An 18,114-nucleotide genomic window follows, 5' to 3' on the forward strand; every position below is an offset into this window, starting at 1 on the left:
AGTATACTGGATAAGGAGAAACATGAGAATCATTTAGCCCAACACCGTGAAATTAATCTCACTTGCTTTACTTTTCCCTTGCCTTTCTGGGATTTTATGAGAATGTGAGAAGGCATTCTCTAAGCTGAGTGACATGGCAGAGGGCTGCAAAGAGTAAGTGTGTGAGGTGGGGGGCTTTAGGAAGTTTTTCTTTTAGGCAGTGTCCAATTTCTGCAAATTGACTTAAAAAATTTTAATGCTCATTCCTCTAGTTGTTATTAGAATCAAGAAGCTAGGTTCTACTGCTTCCAGGAGATGATATGCCTTTTTTGTTGTTGTTTTTGCAACCATTCTTTTAGGCTTAGCTCACTAGGTATTGTTTGTTGGACTAATGTTCCCATTGCCATGAGGTAAAATTAGCTCCAGCCTCAATCTGAGAAGATGGTGAGATTGGAGGAACACAGAGAATTCATTGGTAGTAAATTCTGCACACAAATAGTGTCCAATTTTCAAGTAGCTGGGTAGTGATTGTTTTTAACAAGTAGTTACAAAGAGCAACATGTGGGTTAAATCCTACCTAATATTCATCATGCCTGTTTCAACTAGTTGTCCAAGGCAGATTATTTTTAATCTGCCTTTTGCACAGGTGTAGCTGTTAGAGAGCTTAAGTGTTTTGAGGTTAGAACAAAAGAGAGTCAGGTGAGGTTGAAAAGGAGAAAGTCTTGGATGTCACTGGTTTTGTGTAGTAGGTACTTAATAAGTGTGCATCACAGGACAAGACAGAGAGAAATAACGTGCAAGAGAAGTTATTCTCTCCCCCCACCACCCCGAGAATGTTAAAGCCTTAAATGGATTCATTTTTCAAGACCACCCAACTAAGATCAAATTTGTAGGCTGCTTATTTGAACACTATGGTCTGAAGCATTTTTCCATTCCCTAAATGACCAGATGTTGTAACATTTCTCATGGCCATGAGAACCAGTGGCCTGAAAGAGTCAATATTCAAAGATCTCTGTAAACTACCATGCTTCTCTTTCTTACTCATCTTCATATTTTTATGGTCACTGCTTCTTTCATTCAGAATTGTCTTATGTCCACCTATTGCTGTTTAGACCGAGTCTGGGGTATAAAGTACTCAGTTACAGTCTATGAACAGGAATCACCTCTTTCTTGGCTGATTTCCTGTATTAAACTTCATGTTTCATGAAGGTGGAGGGCTGAAGTTTTTTTATCTTTATATCCCCGGAGCCTTGTACAGAGTCGGTGCTTAACAATGATTGTTGGATGAATGCATCTTTGTGGTAGTTAAGCTTCCTAAATGAAGGAGAATTGTACGGGTAAGATGGAAAGCCTCTTGATAGGTTTGAGTCCCGAGGATTGTATGTCTTGTCTGTGACCAGTAGACAAGCCAGCTAGGAATTTTTGCTTGATTTTTCTAAGCACCCCCTCTAGATTTCCCCCCTAAATTACAACGAGGGAAAAGAATGGTCATTCTCATATTGTTTTTTCTTTTTGTGAAGTCAACCTTCTGTATCATCTCAAAGGGTAAAGTACAATACATGTCCTAGTGAGAGACCACCAACTAACCGGGCTGACACTCTTGCACATTTCAAGATGCAGGCGTGTGTGGAGTCCTATTACGGCAGGATGCAGAGCTCAGGGTTTTGGAAGAGTGATTGTGGATTCTGGGGCCTGATTGCCTGGATTCAGGTTCCAGTTCCACCTGTGAACACGGGCAAGCTACATCATCTTTCTGCTCCTCAGTTTCTAAACATGAAAAAGAAAATAATACCAGCCTCATAGCTAGATGTACCAATCAGTTAATACACATGGAGCACCTAGAACAGTGCTTATAAACACCCAATAAATGTTAGGTATTATTAGTATCCTCCACTTACTAGCTGTGAACCTTGGCTTGGTTGTGTTCTCTTGACCATGGTTGCTTCACTTTTAAAACAAACCTAATAATACCTTACCTAACTCGAGTCAAGGGACTGGGATCAAATCATCTCCCTGGGACCCAGGACTTCCCACACTTTCCATGACATTGTATTGGTGTCCGTGGGTATTGAGAGGATGCTAAAACTTTGTAATTCTGCTCCATGCTGTACTGTAGAAGAGCCATCAGCCCCTCCAGTTTATGTCCCATTTTGCCCAAATCTGCTGAAAGTGCTTAGAAACTTATTCTGGAAATCAATAACTATGTCTGAGAAAATGGAGCTTTCTCAGTTGAAGAACACCAAATATGTGCCATGTCTCCTCCCCTCACCTGTATATTGGCTGTTCTACGTAGTTCTTCAGAAGACTGATCTTATGATCTGATGTGATGATTCCTTTTTTTTCTGTCTTGAAGAAGCAGAAGTATGATTTTATCAACGGGCATTTCCTTGAGACAGGAAGCTTGTTCTGAGACATACATGTCACCAATGAATTTTCCTGTGTGTTGTGGTGGCCTTTTGATTAACTGTACCCTAGTTAATAATCCCCAAATATACTGGGATCAGGAGCAAACAGGAAAGTATCCGTTTAGATACAAGGTCAAATCAGGGATTAGGAAGTACTGTCTTAACTTTCCAATAGGAGTTGATGGGTTATAATCGTATGTACCCTTTTTGTGTGAGGGTTTCTTTTGAACGCATCATGCTAGAAATTTATCATTGTGATCAGAATTTCTTAGTATTAATACTTAGTGGGGAACACAATTCAAGTTAGCAGTGAGGAAGCCACAGCCATTCCCTGCTGCGGATAAAGCAAGACAGTTGTTTTGCTTGTGGCTACAGCTTCTGTTTGGCAGAATTTGTTTGCGTTTAACACTTGGGCTCAATCTTCTCGAAGCTTTGTTCAGAGAGCCGGTGATTACTATTAAACCATGATGACTATTAAGCCAGTTTGGTTCTTCTGATCCAGCACAGTACCTTATCCATCCCAGGTGCTTACTAAATGCCTGCTGACTGGATGGGATTTGAAAAACACTGAGACCTTCAGGTACGACAGGAAGCTGCCCCAAGAGGCAGCAGGTATGCTGCTGGGAAACAGAGCTGCAATTTTTCCATGTTCTTCATTGCCAGGTTCTCAGCATATAATCACCATTGGAAACTACATTGAGCTGATGTTTGGTGGTGGTTTTGTCTTTCCTGTTTTTGTTTTAGGCAAATTGGGTCTGTGACAGAGACCTGCTAGAGACCTTTCAGGTGTTTTTCCCTTTAGGGGAATGGGGCTCCTTGGGGACCTTCAGTGAATTGCTTTACCTAACAAGGCAGGTTGTGTGTTACTTTGTATCACGCCAGGTTTCAATTTGTTGGTTGGATGGCTGAAGCACAGAGGCTTTGGCCCGCAGGATTCATAAGGAAGCCAGGAAGTCAGAGCTGCTGAGCAGAAGCCCAAGGTTGGCACAGAGAGTGTGGAGGGTAATCGTTCCTGCCAGGCTGGCTGGGGCTGTTTACTCTGCCACCCTAAGGCTGGTGGACAGTGGGCGTGGTGGGTGTGCTTGCCTAGGTACCTGTTTGTAGAACACAGACACCAGGGCAGAGCTAAAATAGCAGTAATCTGAAACCAGTCGAGTTGGTTTTCCTTCTCCGGCTGGGGCAGCTAAAATCTGCATTCCAGATGAAACCTGCAGGGAAGCGGAAGAAAGCACTTTAAAAAAGAAAAGAAAAGCAAGCTTCAAGGGCAGTAAATTAACTGCTTTTGAGAGTCCTGGGCATCCTGAGATGATCTGTTTCTTTCTTTTCTTTTTTTGCTTTGGGCTTTGTGAGTGGCTGTTGGTCTGTGTGCACTGCTAGATTTTTTTTTTTTTTTTTTTTTTTTTTTTTTTTTTTTGCGGTATGCGGGCCTCTCACTGTTGTGGCCTCTCCCGTTGCGGAGCACAGGCTCCGGATGCGCAGGCCCAGCGGCCATGGCTCACGGGCCCAGCCGCTCCGCGGCATATGGGATCCTCCCAGACCGGGGCACGAACCCGTATCCCCTGCATCGGCAGGCGGACTCTTAACCACTGCGCCACCAGGGAGGCCCTACACTGCTAGATTTTTGTTTTGGGGTTTGTTTTTTTTTTTTTTTGGCCTGGATGGCACAAGCTTCTGACCGTGATTTAGATGGCAAAAGAGAGCCCGTAAGAAGTATTTCAGTCATTTGCTGCTGATTCACTTTTAAATTTCTTCCGCGGCTCCGGGGGTGGTTGAAGGCTGTCAGGATCAGCTTGCCGGCTCAGCACTTTCTGGAGCCTCACTTGCTCACCAATGAGGAAGTTGAAAGCGACCAGGAGAACGGCCGGCACTGGGGCGGAGCTCGTGGCAAAGTCCTGGGCTGGGGTGAGTGGGGGCAGGCTGACTTTCCCTACGACAAAAAGCCTTTTGTCCCCGGGAATAAATACGGAAGTCCCAGAGGAGCAGCCTCCCCAGTCCGTGTGTAGTAAGGTGCGCAGTCTCGGCTGCCTCTGGGCATAAAGCTCCGCGGACTTTTTATAGTTGCCCCGGACGCCCCATCACCGCGGAAACCGGAAGGAGGGCTCGGGAGGGACCAGAGCCCGGCCAAGTGTGCTCGCTCCGCGGCTGAGTCCCACTGGTGTGTTCTGCTGTTCTCTGTCCTGGAAGTTAAGAGCCGGTGGAGTGGAGAAACTGAGAGAGCAGGGGAAGGTCGCAGAAGTGAGAATCTGCCGCCCAGGGCACGGCTGGGACATGGAGGACGTGGGTAACGCTCCGAATGGCAGTGATGGCTCAGAACCAGGACAACCCGAAGCCGAACTTGACGTGGCCCAGTCGATCCTGACCAAGTTCTCTATGAAATCCCTGTTTGGTTTTACGAGTAAATTGGAATCTGTGAACCCTGAAGAGGAAGATGCGGTGCTCAAAGCCTTCCGCAGTTTAGTGGTGGATCCCACGCCTCAGCTGGAGGAGCCCAGCAGTGGCTTGGATCCGCCGGAGGCAGAGACTCAGGTTCCACCTGACCTCGGAAATGATGGGAAGACTCCAAGGGTGGAGACAGAGACGGGGTTGGAGGGAAGCCGGGGAGAAGCAGAGGCAGGGATTTCTCTGCCTGGTCAAGAGCTGGTTCCACTGGCTGCTTTGAGTGTGTGCAGAGACAATGTCATTTTGGTTCGCGGGACCCTGGTGAACACCACCAGTGATTCTGACTCTGATGATGGAGGCCAGGAGCCAGAAGAGGGAAGCAACACCAATGGCCCAAAGTCCCCTGGTGGTGTTTTATCTGAGCAGCCCCAAGAAAAGCCAGGAGATGGGAGGGAAAATACTGCCACTGGAGAAAGGGGCGATGCAGAGCCCAGTGGAGAAGGTCCTCAAAGGACTCTGCAGGAGATAAACTGCAGATTGGAACCCGACGATGGGGGCCTTCAGACAGAGCACAGCCCCGGCCAGCGACAAGCTGGAGAAGGAGGTTCCAAAGTTCTACCTGTGGTAACAGACCAGAACTCAAGTGTTGGTGTCACTGAGAACACCCCTTCTAAAAAAGAAGTCCCTGGAGAGAAGTCCTTCCAGCTTCCAGCTTTTTTTAGTGGGCTTCGTGTGCTGAAGAAGGGAGCCCCAGCCGAGGTCGGGGAGACCATCACTGAAATTAAACCAAAGGACGGGGACCTGGCTTTGCTTAAGTTGACCCAGCCTGTCCAGAGGTCCCTAGCACAGGTAGGGCCTCAGATGGTGAAGATGGGAGAGAAAACAAATGATCCAAAGGCCGCTCCCACTCTCCTGGAGCAGCTCTCTCAGCTGCTCAACATTGACGTCCCCAAAGCCGAATTGAAGGCAGAAGACCCTGAACAGCCCAGGGGGGAAGAGATGAGTGGCAGTACCCCCCAGGAGAGCCAGAGCGGCCCCGGAGAAGCCCAGACCCAGGGAGGAGAGGTCAAGCCAAAGCCGCCAGAGACTGCCTTGGAGGCCTTTAAAGCCTTATTCATCCGTCCCCCCAAAAAGGGGACCACAGCTGACACCTCTGAGCTGGAAGCTCTCAAGCGCAAGATGAGGCATGAGAAGGAGTCCCTAAGAGCTGTGTTTGAGCGGTCGAGGTCAAGGCCAGCAGATGGCCCCTCGGATTCCAAAAGCGTACGTAGCGTTGGGTTTTGGGTTTTGTCATAAAATGTGATGCTGCTATATTTCTTTTCAGGTTTCCTATCAAAGAGCATCTCATATACCGATCTTAGTGACCCTCTTCTAGGTGAAAGATGATTATAGTCCAGTTGTCCTTGTAAGGAGTATGGAGTTGGACAGAAGCGTTTTCTTTCTTCCTTATATTTTTCTGGGTTGTTGTAAGAGAGGTATAAGTAAAGATGTGCAGGTCAGAAAGCGAACCGTCACTCTGAGTTTAAACATTAATGGGAAATGTGCTTCTAAAAACCAAGCAGCATGAGGAATCAATGCAAATCTAGAACTATAGCCCAGATTTCCTCCCCACTTAGTTATACCTCTGCGAAAAATGTATTTTTCCTTTGAAAGTCTGCCACTTGGCGAAATACCTGTTTGTGATGTGATTAAAATGTTCTGTGTTGGTTACAAGGCATCTTGATTGCGCACTGGGTTAGTGTGAGACTTGGGTTTTAAGTCTAGCTGCCAATTACTGGCTGGGTGACCTTGATCAGCAAAATGAAGGAAATAACCTTTATTTGGTTGTTGCGAAGATTAAATGAAGTTAGCACTTAGTAACCATCTAATTAGTGAAAGCTGTTACTATTATTAAAAAACTATTCAGGTAATTTGTAAGGACTAGCAAGCACTTGTCCTGTGGATCTTAAAATTCATAAAGACAACAAATAGAATTTCTTGCTTAGTATCAATTTGACATACAATTATCATTCCCTCATACATCAGTTAAATTTAAAGGTCTTTGGAAAAACTATCTTAGGTTGCAGTTAAAAACTAAATACAACATAGCATTCTCCTAGTTGTAAAAATCAACCTCTATAAAAATAGCTTGAATGTGAAAGCCAGCTCATTCATTTTTGTGTGTGTGTGGGAAAGAAAAAAAAGAAATGATCAATGTGGACATCTTAGAGAAGTGTATCTTGGCCTACAGGTAATGTTCACAGAAAATGCAAAACTAGTTTTTATATTATAAATAACTGGAGTTTGGGATATATTTCTAAACATCCCTATAAATGTACCCTATTATAGTATATTTGTATCTTCAGATCAAAGTGTACTTGTGATTTAAAAAAAAGTTATATGCTAAAAATCAACTATTGAAGGTTGTGTAATACTTGGCCTTGAGTTACTTCTCTTTCCACCCCAACTGATCACTTGACATTTCTAGAAAAGGATCGTATTGGAGTGAGATGTTTCAGTTACAGTGAATGAGAGCAATGTGCCATTAAAATTAATTTCAGAGTTAGCACAGTTGTTCTCAGGGATTAATTGGCTCTGGCCACATTTCATTTAACCTACTCTTTTGTTTGCCCACTTTTCCAACAGCCTGACCACAGCCCCACCGAGCAGGACGATAGGACTCCTGGCAGACTCCAAGCTGTCTGGCCACCCCCAAAGACAAAAGACACAGAAGAAAAAGTGGGATTGAAGTACACTGAAGCAGGTAATGGGAAAAGAAGCCAGGTACCAAGAATGAATCTCTTGCTGCAATGGCTTTTAGTTCTAGCTCAGTAGACTCACAGAATTTAAGTTTTTGTTTCATTATAAAATGTAATGCTGAAGGCTTTTCTTTTTGGTTTTGCTGTTAAAGTGAACCCTTGCACACTTATCACTAATGAATCTCTTAGAGATGAAAGGTGAACGCCGTGGAATGAGTGAAGGGGGGCACATGTGTAAAGGAGGAGAACCTCGGGGGAACTAATGGAGAAGGTAGATTACAGATTCCTCAGGAAGCAGGTGGTTGGCCCTCACAGAATGTCATGTAAGCTGGCAGGGTTGCTGGCAGAGGTAGAGTACGAGACTCCAGAGCTGTAATCTGATTTGTTCTTTGTCTTTGAGTAATGCTTTTGAGCCACAGGAACCTTGTGCAGAGTGAACGTACAGATACCATATCAGTTACTCTTTCACTTCTGTTAGACAAAGCTTTATTTAATGCATGGCCAATTTCAAAGCAATCTGACTCCCTGGAAACCTTCCCAGGAGCTTTGCTTGAATATATTTAAGTAGAATGGGAATCTAGATATTTTTACTCTTTAAGTGAAGGGTTCATGTGAAATCTAAAAAAAAAAAAAAAAGAATGAGAGGAGGATATATCTTAATTGTATATGTGTGTCTCTATGTATCTCTGATGAAACCTCTTTGTCTTCTTCCTGATATTTGAAGATTACGTAACACAGACTTCGATTTTGCTGGTTGTCTTAGGTATGTGTGTATATTACCACTCTGTATGGTTATACAGAAATACTTCTTTCAGTTCCTATTGGTTGATGACATAAGTGGATCAAAGTTTGGGTGGTTTAGTAATACACAGGTTTTTTTTGTAAGATGATAAAATTACAGTCAGTGATTGAGAACACAGATGAATCTCAGTTCTACAGCCTGATTGCTTTAGCCTCCATTTACACAATTGCAAACTTCTGACTACCCCAAGACATCAACTACTTCATGACATTTTTTTCTGACCTGCTTGAATTACAGAAAGAAAGCTATTACAGCCTTGGTGAAAATGTACATAGCGTTGCATTCTTCTTCTCTACATTTGATTTTTCCAAAATCGGATTGCTTATGACTGCAATATTGTACCACCTACCAAGTTGTCTTTCCTATGATCTGGCACAGTTTGAACAGTGAAAAGTCCTGAAGTTCGCTTTAATGAAAAACCGGAATCCTATAAGTTCTTATTCCTAGTTTATATTGGGGTGGCCATCTTCTTTGTGACGATGAGCATTTGCTGAGTAGAGAAGGAAGTGACATAAACAGCTTTTCAATCTACTTCAAGTCATATTTGGGGGCATTTATACTCTACAGAGATTCCTTAGTCTTTGCTTCTGTCCCCTTCCATTTCCAGAAGCTCAGAGGAGTGCTATCATTACACTCAAAGTCAGTAGCTCTCCCAGTCTCTCTTTTTTTTTTGTAATGAAATGCGTGTTCTCCAAGCTGTCTAAGGTCTCGGATGAGATGGGGAAAAAAGGAGGGAGGAATTGATGAATAATGACAGTTCTCTTGGGTTCGTTCTGATGGCACAATGACAGCTTGCAACAGAGAGAATGCTGGCTGTTGTCTGGAGAAGGCACCTAGGTCCCCAGCCAGTTCCCATGGGTGGCAGTACTGTGTCTTACTTACCGTGCTCCCAGCCAGGTCTGGTGCTCATTGTCTTGAGAGTCTTGTAGCGCTAATCACTCTGCTGATACACTCTGGAGGTTATCAAAGAAGATACTCCATGCCTGTAGGAAACTTCTTTTTACCCCATTACTCAGCCAACATATGGTTGTCTTGCCATTTACTGCTAATCTTTAGGAAGTTAACATTTTCCTTGTGATTTTCTTGAGCTCTGTTGTTGAGAAATCTGGAGTCTTATAAGCATTTGGTTTGTAGCTTAACATATTTTAATCTGGAGTCTTATAAGCATTTGGTTTATAACTTAACATATTTTGTGGTATTTCCATTGGTTTCCCTGCCCTTAGGGAAGTAGATTAAAATTGCCACTCTGTAGGGAGCACAGAGACAGAAAAATTCGTTCCAAAATATTTCAAGGTGTTTGAAGTCTTATGCTTTTACATCGTCAGTTCTCTTAATTTTTCCTGGCATGTATAATTCATTAAATTAGTGAAAGGGGAGAGCATGACTGTTTATATTTCAAGTGTGCTATTGGAGTTCTGTGCTGTTGACATCGAAGCCCAGTCCTTGGCAGGGCTGGCAAAGAGATGGTGATTTTCATCATGAGTCTCTCACTGTCCTTGTGTTGCCCTCGGCTGCTTTGGATGTGCCACTGCTTGTGTTTCCCTCTATTCAGAGTTTATCATTCGATGATCTTTTTCTGAGGGCCTAGGAGATCACCTAATACTGTAAACTCACTTTTGTTCAAGGATAAAAAAGAAAGAGCTGACCTAAGGGAAGCTGTCCCTTTAAACTATGGCTTCTGGAGTCCTCTTTGCCATGTGAGGGTAGCTGACCACTGTTGCTGGTGCCCACTGCCTAGGATGCACACTCCTGCCACTGCCAAAATCATCAGCATCATCTATAGCTGCTGATGCTGCAACTAACTCTCTTGGCAGCTAAAGCCTTCGGCTTCCACTAGAGCCTCTGATGCCATTCTGATGATAGTGTGTCCACCACTAAGGGCACTTCCACTGCCATTCTGTGAGCTCTTGGAGCCTTGGTGATGGGCCAGTTGAGAGGCACTAGGGCTCACTAGAGCTGTCACTCAAGGGACTTGCACAGGTGCTGGAGTTGACTTCTACCACGCAGGGAGGGTCCCCTGTGTTCATTCACACTGTACTTGAATTGCTCTGCTCAAATGAGAAAGAATTACTTTCTCCCAAGTCCTGTGCTGTGCTTTCATACATTATTATCAATGCAATTCTGCTTTGTGTTTGGGATGCCTCACAGCTATTACGAGTGAAAAGAGCATTTCCCTGTATTCCTTGGAATTGGGCTGGGGACAATCTGAGTGACAGACTCCTTGTTCTCAGAATTGTCTTTCCTCCTCTAGTATAGGAGCTTGCTCTCGAAACAAGCTTGGGGGATAGTCTTGCTTTTCTAGGAAGAATCTTTTAGTGGGCTCCTTGCATCCTTTTTTGTTTTCTTTTTTTTGCGGTACGCGGGCCTCTCACTGTTGTGGCCTCTCCCGTTGCGGAGCACAGGCTCTGGACGCCCAGGCTCAGTGGCCATGGCTCATGGGCCCAGCCGCTCCGCGGCATGTGGGATCTTCCCGGACCGGGACACGAACCCGTGTCCCCTGCATCGGCAGGCGGGCTCTCAACCACTGCACCACCAGGGAAGCCCCTCCTTGCGTCCTTAAATGGTTAATCAACTCAGCTGAGTCCCTGCCACTTTCTTGTGCTGCAGACCAGAAACATCTGAATGGAGTAAACTTGATTACCTTGTGAAGCCGGGGGCCAAGTAAAACCCAATCACAGCCAAGGGAAAAGGTGTGCTATGAAACAATACAAGGGAATCTAAAAGAAAAATGTAAATGTCTGCCTTTAAATTTAATGCTGCAAAAGCAATTTATCTCATGAGAAACAGAGAACCAGTGATCTGTTCGTCCTCTAACATGCTGTCTTGTACGTGGTCACGTTATATAAGGGTTAGTAACATGCCCAAAGTCTTTAAAAAAAAAAAAAGGACTGGAAATTATAAAGATCTAGGTATCATAGAATAATCATAGAGGTAACATGGGGTTAAACTTTTATCTCAAACTTGAATAAAAGAATTTTCTAAACCATATTAGGTCACTTTTTTCTTTTTGCTTTGTGAAGAATAAATGCACTTAGCCATATTTATTTTTTCTTTGGATAATTATACTATTACCGTATCAGCCAGGGTCCTGTCAGGGATCAGGTGAAGATGATTTGTTTGAGAGTTTGTCCACAAAGGTGTGGACAGGGTTTGGGGAAAGCAGTGAGAGATGAAGGAGCTCTCTGGGGCTAGTAATCACGGGAGGTGTTTGCAGCCCTAGACCTGAAGGGGCAGGGCCAGGAGAAGCTACTGGAAAACCCAGAATGTCAGAGGGAGGCCGAGTGGTGTGGAGAGGGCTGCCAGATGGGAGCGATGGCCTTCAGTGGAGGGATGCATCCAATCCACGGTGACCTGGCGGCCGGAGGGAATTGTGGGCATAAATGCCCTGACTTCCTTCTCCTGCTCTCTGGTCTCCTGCCATCTCTGCCCTTCACCAAATCCAAAGAGAAGTCAGAGGACCGGGATCCACTTTAGGCCACACAACAGAGCCAAGAAAAGGACCCAGAAAGGGGGAGAGTGGATCTAGGAGGCAAATAGAAGATACTCAGCACAGTTTCACCTGGAGTCAGTTGGCGGTGTAAGAAGGTTCTAAAGCCCATCAGTCTGTGCGAAGAATTGGCACCTGACCACACAGGCGTCTGATACAAGGGCACAAAGAAAAACTCCTGCTTTGTATCCCGTGGGAGGGTTATGTTTTCTACTGCAGTCAGTTCATAGAAAATATAATGGCTATCCTCGAGAGCCTTGCTCTTTGCACACCTACTTCACCTTGGTGTAAAGGCTTTGTTTACTGATCTCAGAAAATCTTCCATATGCTTTCAACGTTTCCCAATATTACAAAATAAAATAAATTTGGAAATATCCAGAAATATCACAGAGCAAAACAAACTCTCTATAATGTGTTTCATAGAGAGATCATTGCCACCATTTTTTTTTAAAGAACTTTTTAAAAAATTAGTTAATTAATTAATTTATTTATTTTTTGCGGTATGTTGGCCTCTCACTGTTGTGGCCTCTCCTGCTGCGGAGCACAGGCTCCGGACACGTAGGCTCAACGGCCATGGCTCACGGGCCCAGCCACTCCGCGGCATGTGGGCTCCTCCCAGACCGGGGCACGAACCCATGTCCCCTGCATTGGCAGGCGGACTCTCAACCACTGCGCCACCAGGGAAGCCCCCATTGCCACCATTTTGAATTATGATAGGCCTATGTGAATTTAATAATTAAAATTAAAAAAAAATTTTTTTTTAAATTAACTAATTTATTTTTGGCTGTGTTGGGTCTTCGTTGCTGGGCGTGGGCTTTCTCTAGTTGCAGCGAGCGGGGGCTACTCTTCATTGGGTGTGTGGGCTTCTCATTGGCGGTGACTTCTCTCGTTGCGGAGCACGGGCTCTAGGCGTGCGGGCTCAGTAGTTGTGGCTCATGGGCTCTAGAGCGCAAGCTCAGTAGTTGTAGTCGCTCCGTGGCATGTGGGATCTTCCCGGACCAGGGCTCGAACCCGTGTCGCCTGCATTGGCAGGCGGGTTCTTAACCAGTGTGCCAACAGGGAAGTCCCATACTTAAAATTTTTATCACACTGTACAGACTGCTTTTTACACTTGAAAATGTGACTATCTTTGATTTTTACTACATTTGAACAATAATTATATTTATAGAGATTTCATTTTTTTCAAGTTATTATGTATAATAATGAAAATAACAATACTATAAATATTTTTGTTCATAGGTGTTTTCCTTTGATTAGAACACATTCCTTGTGGAATTGCTATATATAAGTGTATATGCCTTTTTCAGGTTTTTGGTGCATATTAATTGCCAAACTTAATTTTTTATCTAAAGTTATTCAGTATGAAATCAGTACTTTTAAAACACTGAAAATGTTTTTCCCTCTTATCATTTGCTTTTTATTTTACTTGTATTTTCTGGTATAGAAGTTTTAAATATTCATGTAGTCAAATCTACCCTCATTTTATTGTATAACTTTTGTTTTGGCTTAAGAGGACCTCCCCTACTCAAAGATCAGCTCTATGTTTAAATTTCTTAAGTGATTTCTTTCCACCTCTTCCTTCCTTGTCTTCTTGTTTTCCATTTCATGTTGAAAACTTACTTCGGTGCCTAGCCCGAGGTAGAGAGCTAAGACAGCTTCTGTTTTTCTAAGTAGCTAATTGTACAGCAGGCTTCTGGAGTAATTATTCCTCTCCGTGATAAGTTTAGGACTGTCTTGGGCTTTCTGTTCCCTTTTTGTGTTTTGTACCAGTATCTTAATGATTGCAGCATTATAATACATCTCAGAATCTGTTCAAGTTCTCAAGCATACTTTTAAAAATATGTTTTTAGCTTTCCTCTTATTTATTCTTCCAGAAAGCCTTAGCCTCCTTGGTCAAGTTTCAGAAGGATTGCTTTGGGACTTTTATTGGAATTGCATTAATTTAGAAATTAATGTGAAGGTGGGAATGAGAATTGAGATCTTTAAAATGCTTAGTATTTCTACGCAGGAACATATCTTATAAAACTATTCAAGTTTTCTTTTCTCACTTAATAAACTAGATACACAGATGTATGGATATAGATATATATCTTGTATTTTTTCTAAATGTACTCCCAGGCATATTCTTTTTTTTTTAAAATACACGATATGAAATTGTATCTTGTGATTTATTTTTCCTAAAAGTCAAATGCATTCCTTAGAATCTAGTGACTCATGCATGCTAGATACTCTGTAGATTTCCCTCCTGAGGTCAGGGCTAGACTGAGTGAAGGGCACATTTGGACCAACTGATCTCAGGGGTCCATCCCTCAGTTTTACTCTGGTTAGTGATTCTTAGTGTTCTCAGGCTCCTTAAAAAACCTAATGATGATAGAAAGCTGTGGAAGAAGACCCTGCAGTTAATTTTGCATCTACAGTATTTCAGACCCTCCCCCCACCCCATAATCACACATCCCCCCATCTCCTGCCACTTCCTCAGGTGTAGATGAAGAACCTTTGCTGCAAACGCTCAACCTAGAGCTGGGCTTCCTTTCCTCTTCATCTCCTATTTTGTGTTACGACGAATGGCCTGAAACATCTCCTTATTTATTAGGATATTTAAAAAATATACCATCATGATTTGTGCCTCAGCATCCTGAGAGGAGATGAAGCTAATGTTTGTGAGATTAAAATGGCACCATTTGGGAAACTGGCAGTGACTTAATTACCCATGGGGTAAAGAAAGAAAAAGAAAAAAGGGCAAAGAAGGAAAGCTCTCATGTTTTCCAAAACAAAAATGAACTTTCAGCATGCATCTGGAAAAGCCCTACTCACCACTGGCTGCACATCAGAGCTGGACTAGGGGCTGGCACATGGGCCACCCTACTTAGGGCGAGCGCTGCAGCTTTGGTAGTAAAGAGAACCTAGGTTGAGGCATCATGGTTACTGTGAGCAGGCAAGCTGTCACTGTTTGTGGCATCTCTTGGGGATAACTCACACCGCCTCGAAACTTGGAGTGGCTCAGGGACATCCCTAGTTAGAGTATTTTAGGTAACCCATCCCTCAACTTAATAAAGATCCGCCTACTTTCTGGTTTGTGTCTAATTTAGGTTCCCTTGGTAAAAGTGATAGAGCTGTGTGCCACCCTCCCTGGTGAGTCAGACATTCTTGCCTCACCAGCCAGGGAGAGCTATAAATATCTTGGCATATTTTATTGGCCTACAGTACCTTTAAAAAACCTATTCATTCACAGCTAACAGGCTGCATTAGCCATGAATGGACTTGCCTTTAATGTCATATGTCTAGACAGATTATCCTAAGTGTCTTCTTTCACAGTCTAGGCTATAGGTTTAGTCATTGTATATTTCACAGGACTTTGTGGTATGTTACCATCACTTGCATGGAGTTATGATGATGGCCCAGAAATTGGAAGCTGTACAGATTAAAGACCAGGAAAACCTTGCGTCTTATAGCTGTAGAAAGAGGTCATACTGGGAAACCAGAGGCGACACGAGTGTGTCAGGCTTCTACTTACTATATATCTGGGAGCTGTGAGGAGGGAGATTGACTTCCGCAACACCAATGGGAACTAAGGCTTGATATTACGCAGAGGGAATCCCAAAGTATGGACCAGCGACTCAGGAATCATATGCTGTATTCCAGGAAGTATTAGTAAAGATCTTTAGCTCAGAGGAAAAGAGATTAGAAGAGAGATGAAAAATTCTATATTTTAAGAGATTAAAATATAGAATCTGAAATTTTAGAATATTAAAAATTTAGAGCTGCAGACATCTTAGAAATCATGTAATTCATCCTATTAGTTTTACAAATGAGAGCCAAAGAGGTTATGACTTGCTGAAAGATACACGTAATTAATAAGAGAGCTGAAATGACAGTTGGAAGTCATTGGGGGAGGCATTGGAGGGTGATGGATTTTTGTTTGTTTGTTTGTTTTCTGCCAATATACTGACAGTTAAAGCTCCAGCAAGGAAAGCACACGGGAACAGGAGCATTTAAGAATTATGCTGCTTATTATAAAACAAAGAATTATGAGACTGCACTGAGTCCATCTGAATAATAAAGGAGAGCATATGAGTACCATACCAGCTCACCAGACACATCCACAGAAATTGTCTGGGTCATTTCATGCTGCTTTTTGACTCATAAAAATAGAAAAGGGGAATTTTAATGGTATCTTTAATGCTTTTGAGGCTCACTTAAGCAATGTAACGCAAATAAAAATGCTTCTGGTTTGTGGATTCTTGCAAAGTTCAGGTGGGGCTCTTTGCTGGGCCCAGTTTGTGTGCTGAAGGGCAGGGTGCATATGTATTTGATTTTAGGAGATACATGAACAAATATTTTTATTTTAACGGTTGTGTATTTCAGTAGTTTTATTGTTTTAGAGAAAATGAGTACTAAAATCCACTTTGAAGCTTCTTTTGGGGAGATGAGGCTGAAATTTGATATGCCATATCCTATGCCACATTTTCACAGATACCTCCTTTCAGTATTTTTCTTCCTCAGAATTTCTATCCAGGTGGCCCCATTTTTCTTCTCTCCCTCAAATCTTCATCTGTCGCCAGCTGCCCGGTGCTTGTTCTCTGGATCCTCCACCAAGCAGCCACTCTACAGTTCCAGCCTCAGCACCCTCCCCTCCTGCCCTGCCACACCTTTTCACTTGCAGCCCATTGAATTCCTTCCACTGATCTACCTTTACTGTGCTGGACCTGCCCACTGGCTCAGCAAAGAAAGGGCACTCACTCCTTCAGATCCCTCCGCCAGAGACGGCAGCTGGGACATTGTAAATGCTTTTCTCTTTGGTAGAAAGAACAAATGACCGTATTTCTGAGAAATAACTAAAGGCGAAGTTTCAATAGCTAAACTCTTGAGCATTCCTCCCCAGATGAAGGATGAGAACATAAGATGGGAAAGGTAGAAGACTGTCTCAGAGAGAAAGGAAAATTGAACTAGGGAAATCTTAGGGACATGCTTAACTTTGGGATTTCCTTTACTTTGGGTTTCATGGGTTTGAGCATCAAATAGACTTGAGTTTGAAGTTTGGCTCTGCCGTGTACTAGCTGTGACCTGAGTTGATATCCCTCTTTATAAAAAAGGACAATGATGATAATTTAAAATAATTATTGTAAAGATAAAATGAGATAATATATGAAGTTCGATGGCATCACAATTAGCTTTTTATCTTATTTTATTATTATTATTATTATTTTTTTGCGGTACGCGGGCCTCTCACTGTTGTGGCCTCTCCTGTTGCGGAGCACAGGCTCCGGACGCGCAGGCTCAGTGGCCATGGCTCATGGGCCCAGCCGCCACTCTGCGGCATGTGGGATCTTCCCGGACCGGGGCACGAACCCGTGTCCCCTGCATCGGCAGGCAGACTCTCAACCACTGTGCCACCAGGGAAACCCTTATTTTATTATTTTTAAAATTTATTTATCTTTTGACTGCACCAAGCAGCTTGTGGGATCTTAGTTCCCCAACCAGGGACTGAACCTGGGCCCACAGCAGTGAAAACATGGAGTCCTAACCACTGGACCGCCAGGGAATTCCCACAATTGGCTTTTATTTTTTAATTCTTATTTTTATTTATTTATTTATTTTTGGCTATGTGGGGTCTTTGTTGCTGCACGTGGCCTTTCTTTAGTTGTGGCAAGCAGGGGCAACTCTTCGTTGCTGTGCACGGGCTTCTCATTGCAGTGGCTTCTCGTTGCGGAGCATGGGCTCTAGGCATGTGGGCTTAATAGTTGTGGCTTGCAGGCTCAGTAGTTGTGGCGCACAGGCTGAATTGCTCCACGGCATGTGGGATCTTCCTGGACCAGGGATCGAACCCATGTCCCCTGCATTGGCAGGCAGATTCTTAACCACTGTGCCACCAGGGAAGCCCCCCCCCACAATTGGCTTTTTAAAAAACAGTTTATATTGAAGTGTAACATACATGTGGAAAATTGCTCATATTATAAGGGTTGATGAAAAAATTAATCACTCAATCTAAGAAAGAAATGGAAAATTTTATTTGAGCCAAATTGAGGCTTATAACTCAGGAACAGACTCTCAGAAAGCTCTGAGAACTGTTTTGCCTGTTTGAGGTAAAAGTACAGTTATGTATGTTTTTGAGACATAGGGCTGTACATTAAATGATGTATTACTGACAGTTTATACAATCCAGATCTATGTGTACAAAGCGAGTAGTGGGTCATGAATCATCGTGACCTCCTACAAGATGAAGAAGGAAGGGTGTCTCCAGAGGAGTAATCTTGTTGATGCTAGGAGAAGGTTGCTTTTTATGGTTGAGCAGGTGTTTCTGTAGATGGGAAGTTTTGGTCAATG

The 18,114-nt window shown here is 43.4% G+C and overlaps 1 protein-coding gene across 7 annotated transcripts in view; it reads left to right on the forward strand.

Moving 5' to 3' along the window:
- Positions 1–18,114, forward strand: part of FMN1 (formin 1) — a 411,489-nt gene that overhangs the window by 99,681 nt on the left and 293,694 nt on the right. For 5 of the 7 annotated variants that reach the window (XM_060096557.1, XM_060096559.1, XM_060096560.1 and 2 more), the window contains exons 1-2: positions 4,158–6,026; positions 7,389–7,506. In XM_060096557.1, the coding sequence (XP_059952540.1) occupies positions 4,653–6,026; positions 7,389–7,506 (1,492 nt within the window). In that variant the 5' untranslated portion in view covers positions 4,158–4,652. Of the gene's footprint in view, positions 1–4,157; positions 6,027–7,388; positions 7,507–18,114 lie in introns of those variants that run through there. The other 2 variants (XM_060096555.1, XM_060096556.1) reach the window with 1 other exon arrangement.

The sequence above is a fragment of the Mesoplodon densirostris genome, chromosome 4 (genome assembly GCF_025265405.1).
Source record: "Mesoplodon densirostris isolate mMesDen1 chromosome 4, mMesDen1 primary haplotype, whole genome shotgun sequence".
Taxonomy (NCBI): Eukaryota; Metazoa; Chordata; class Mammalia; order Artiodactyla; family Ziphiidae; genus Mesoplodon; species Mesoplodon densirostris.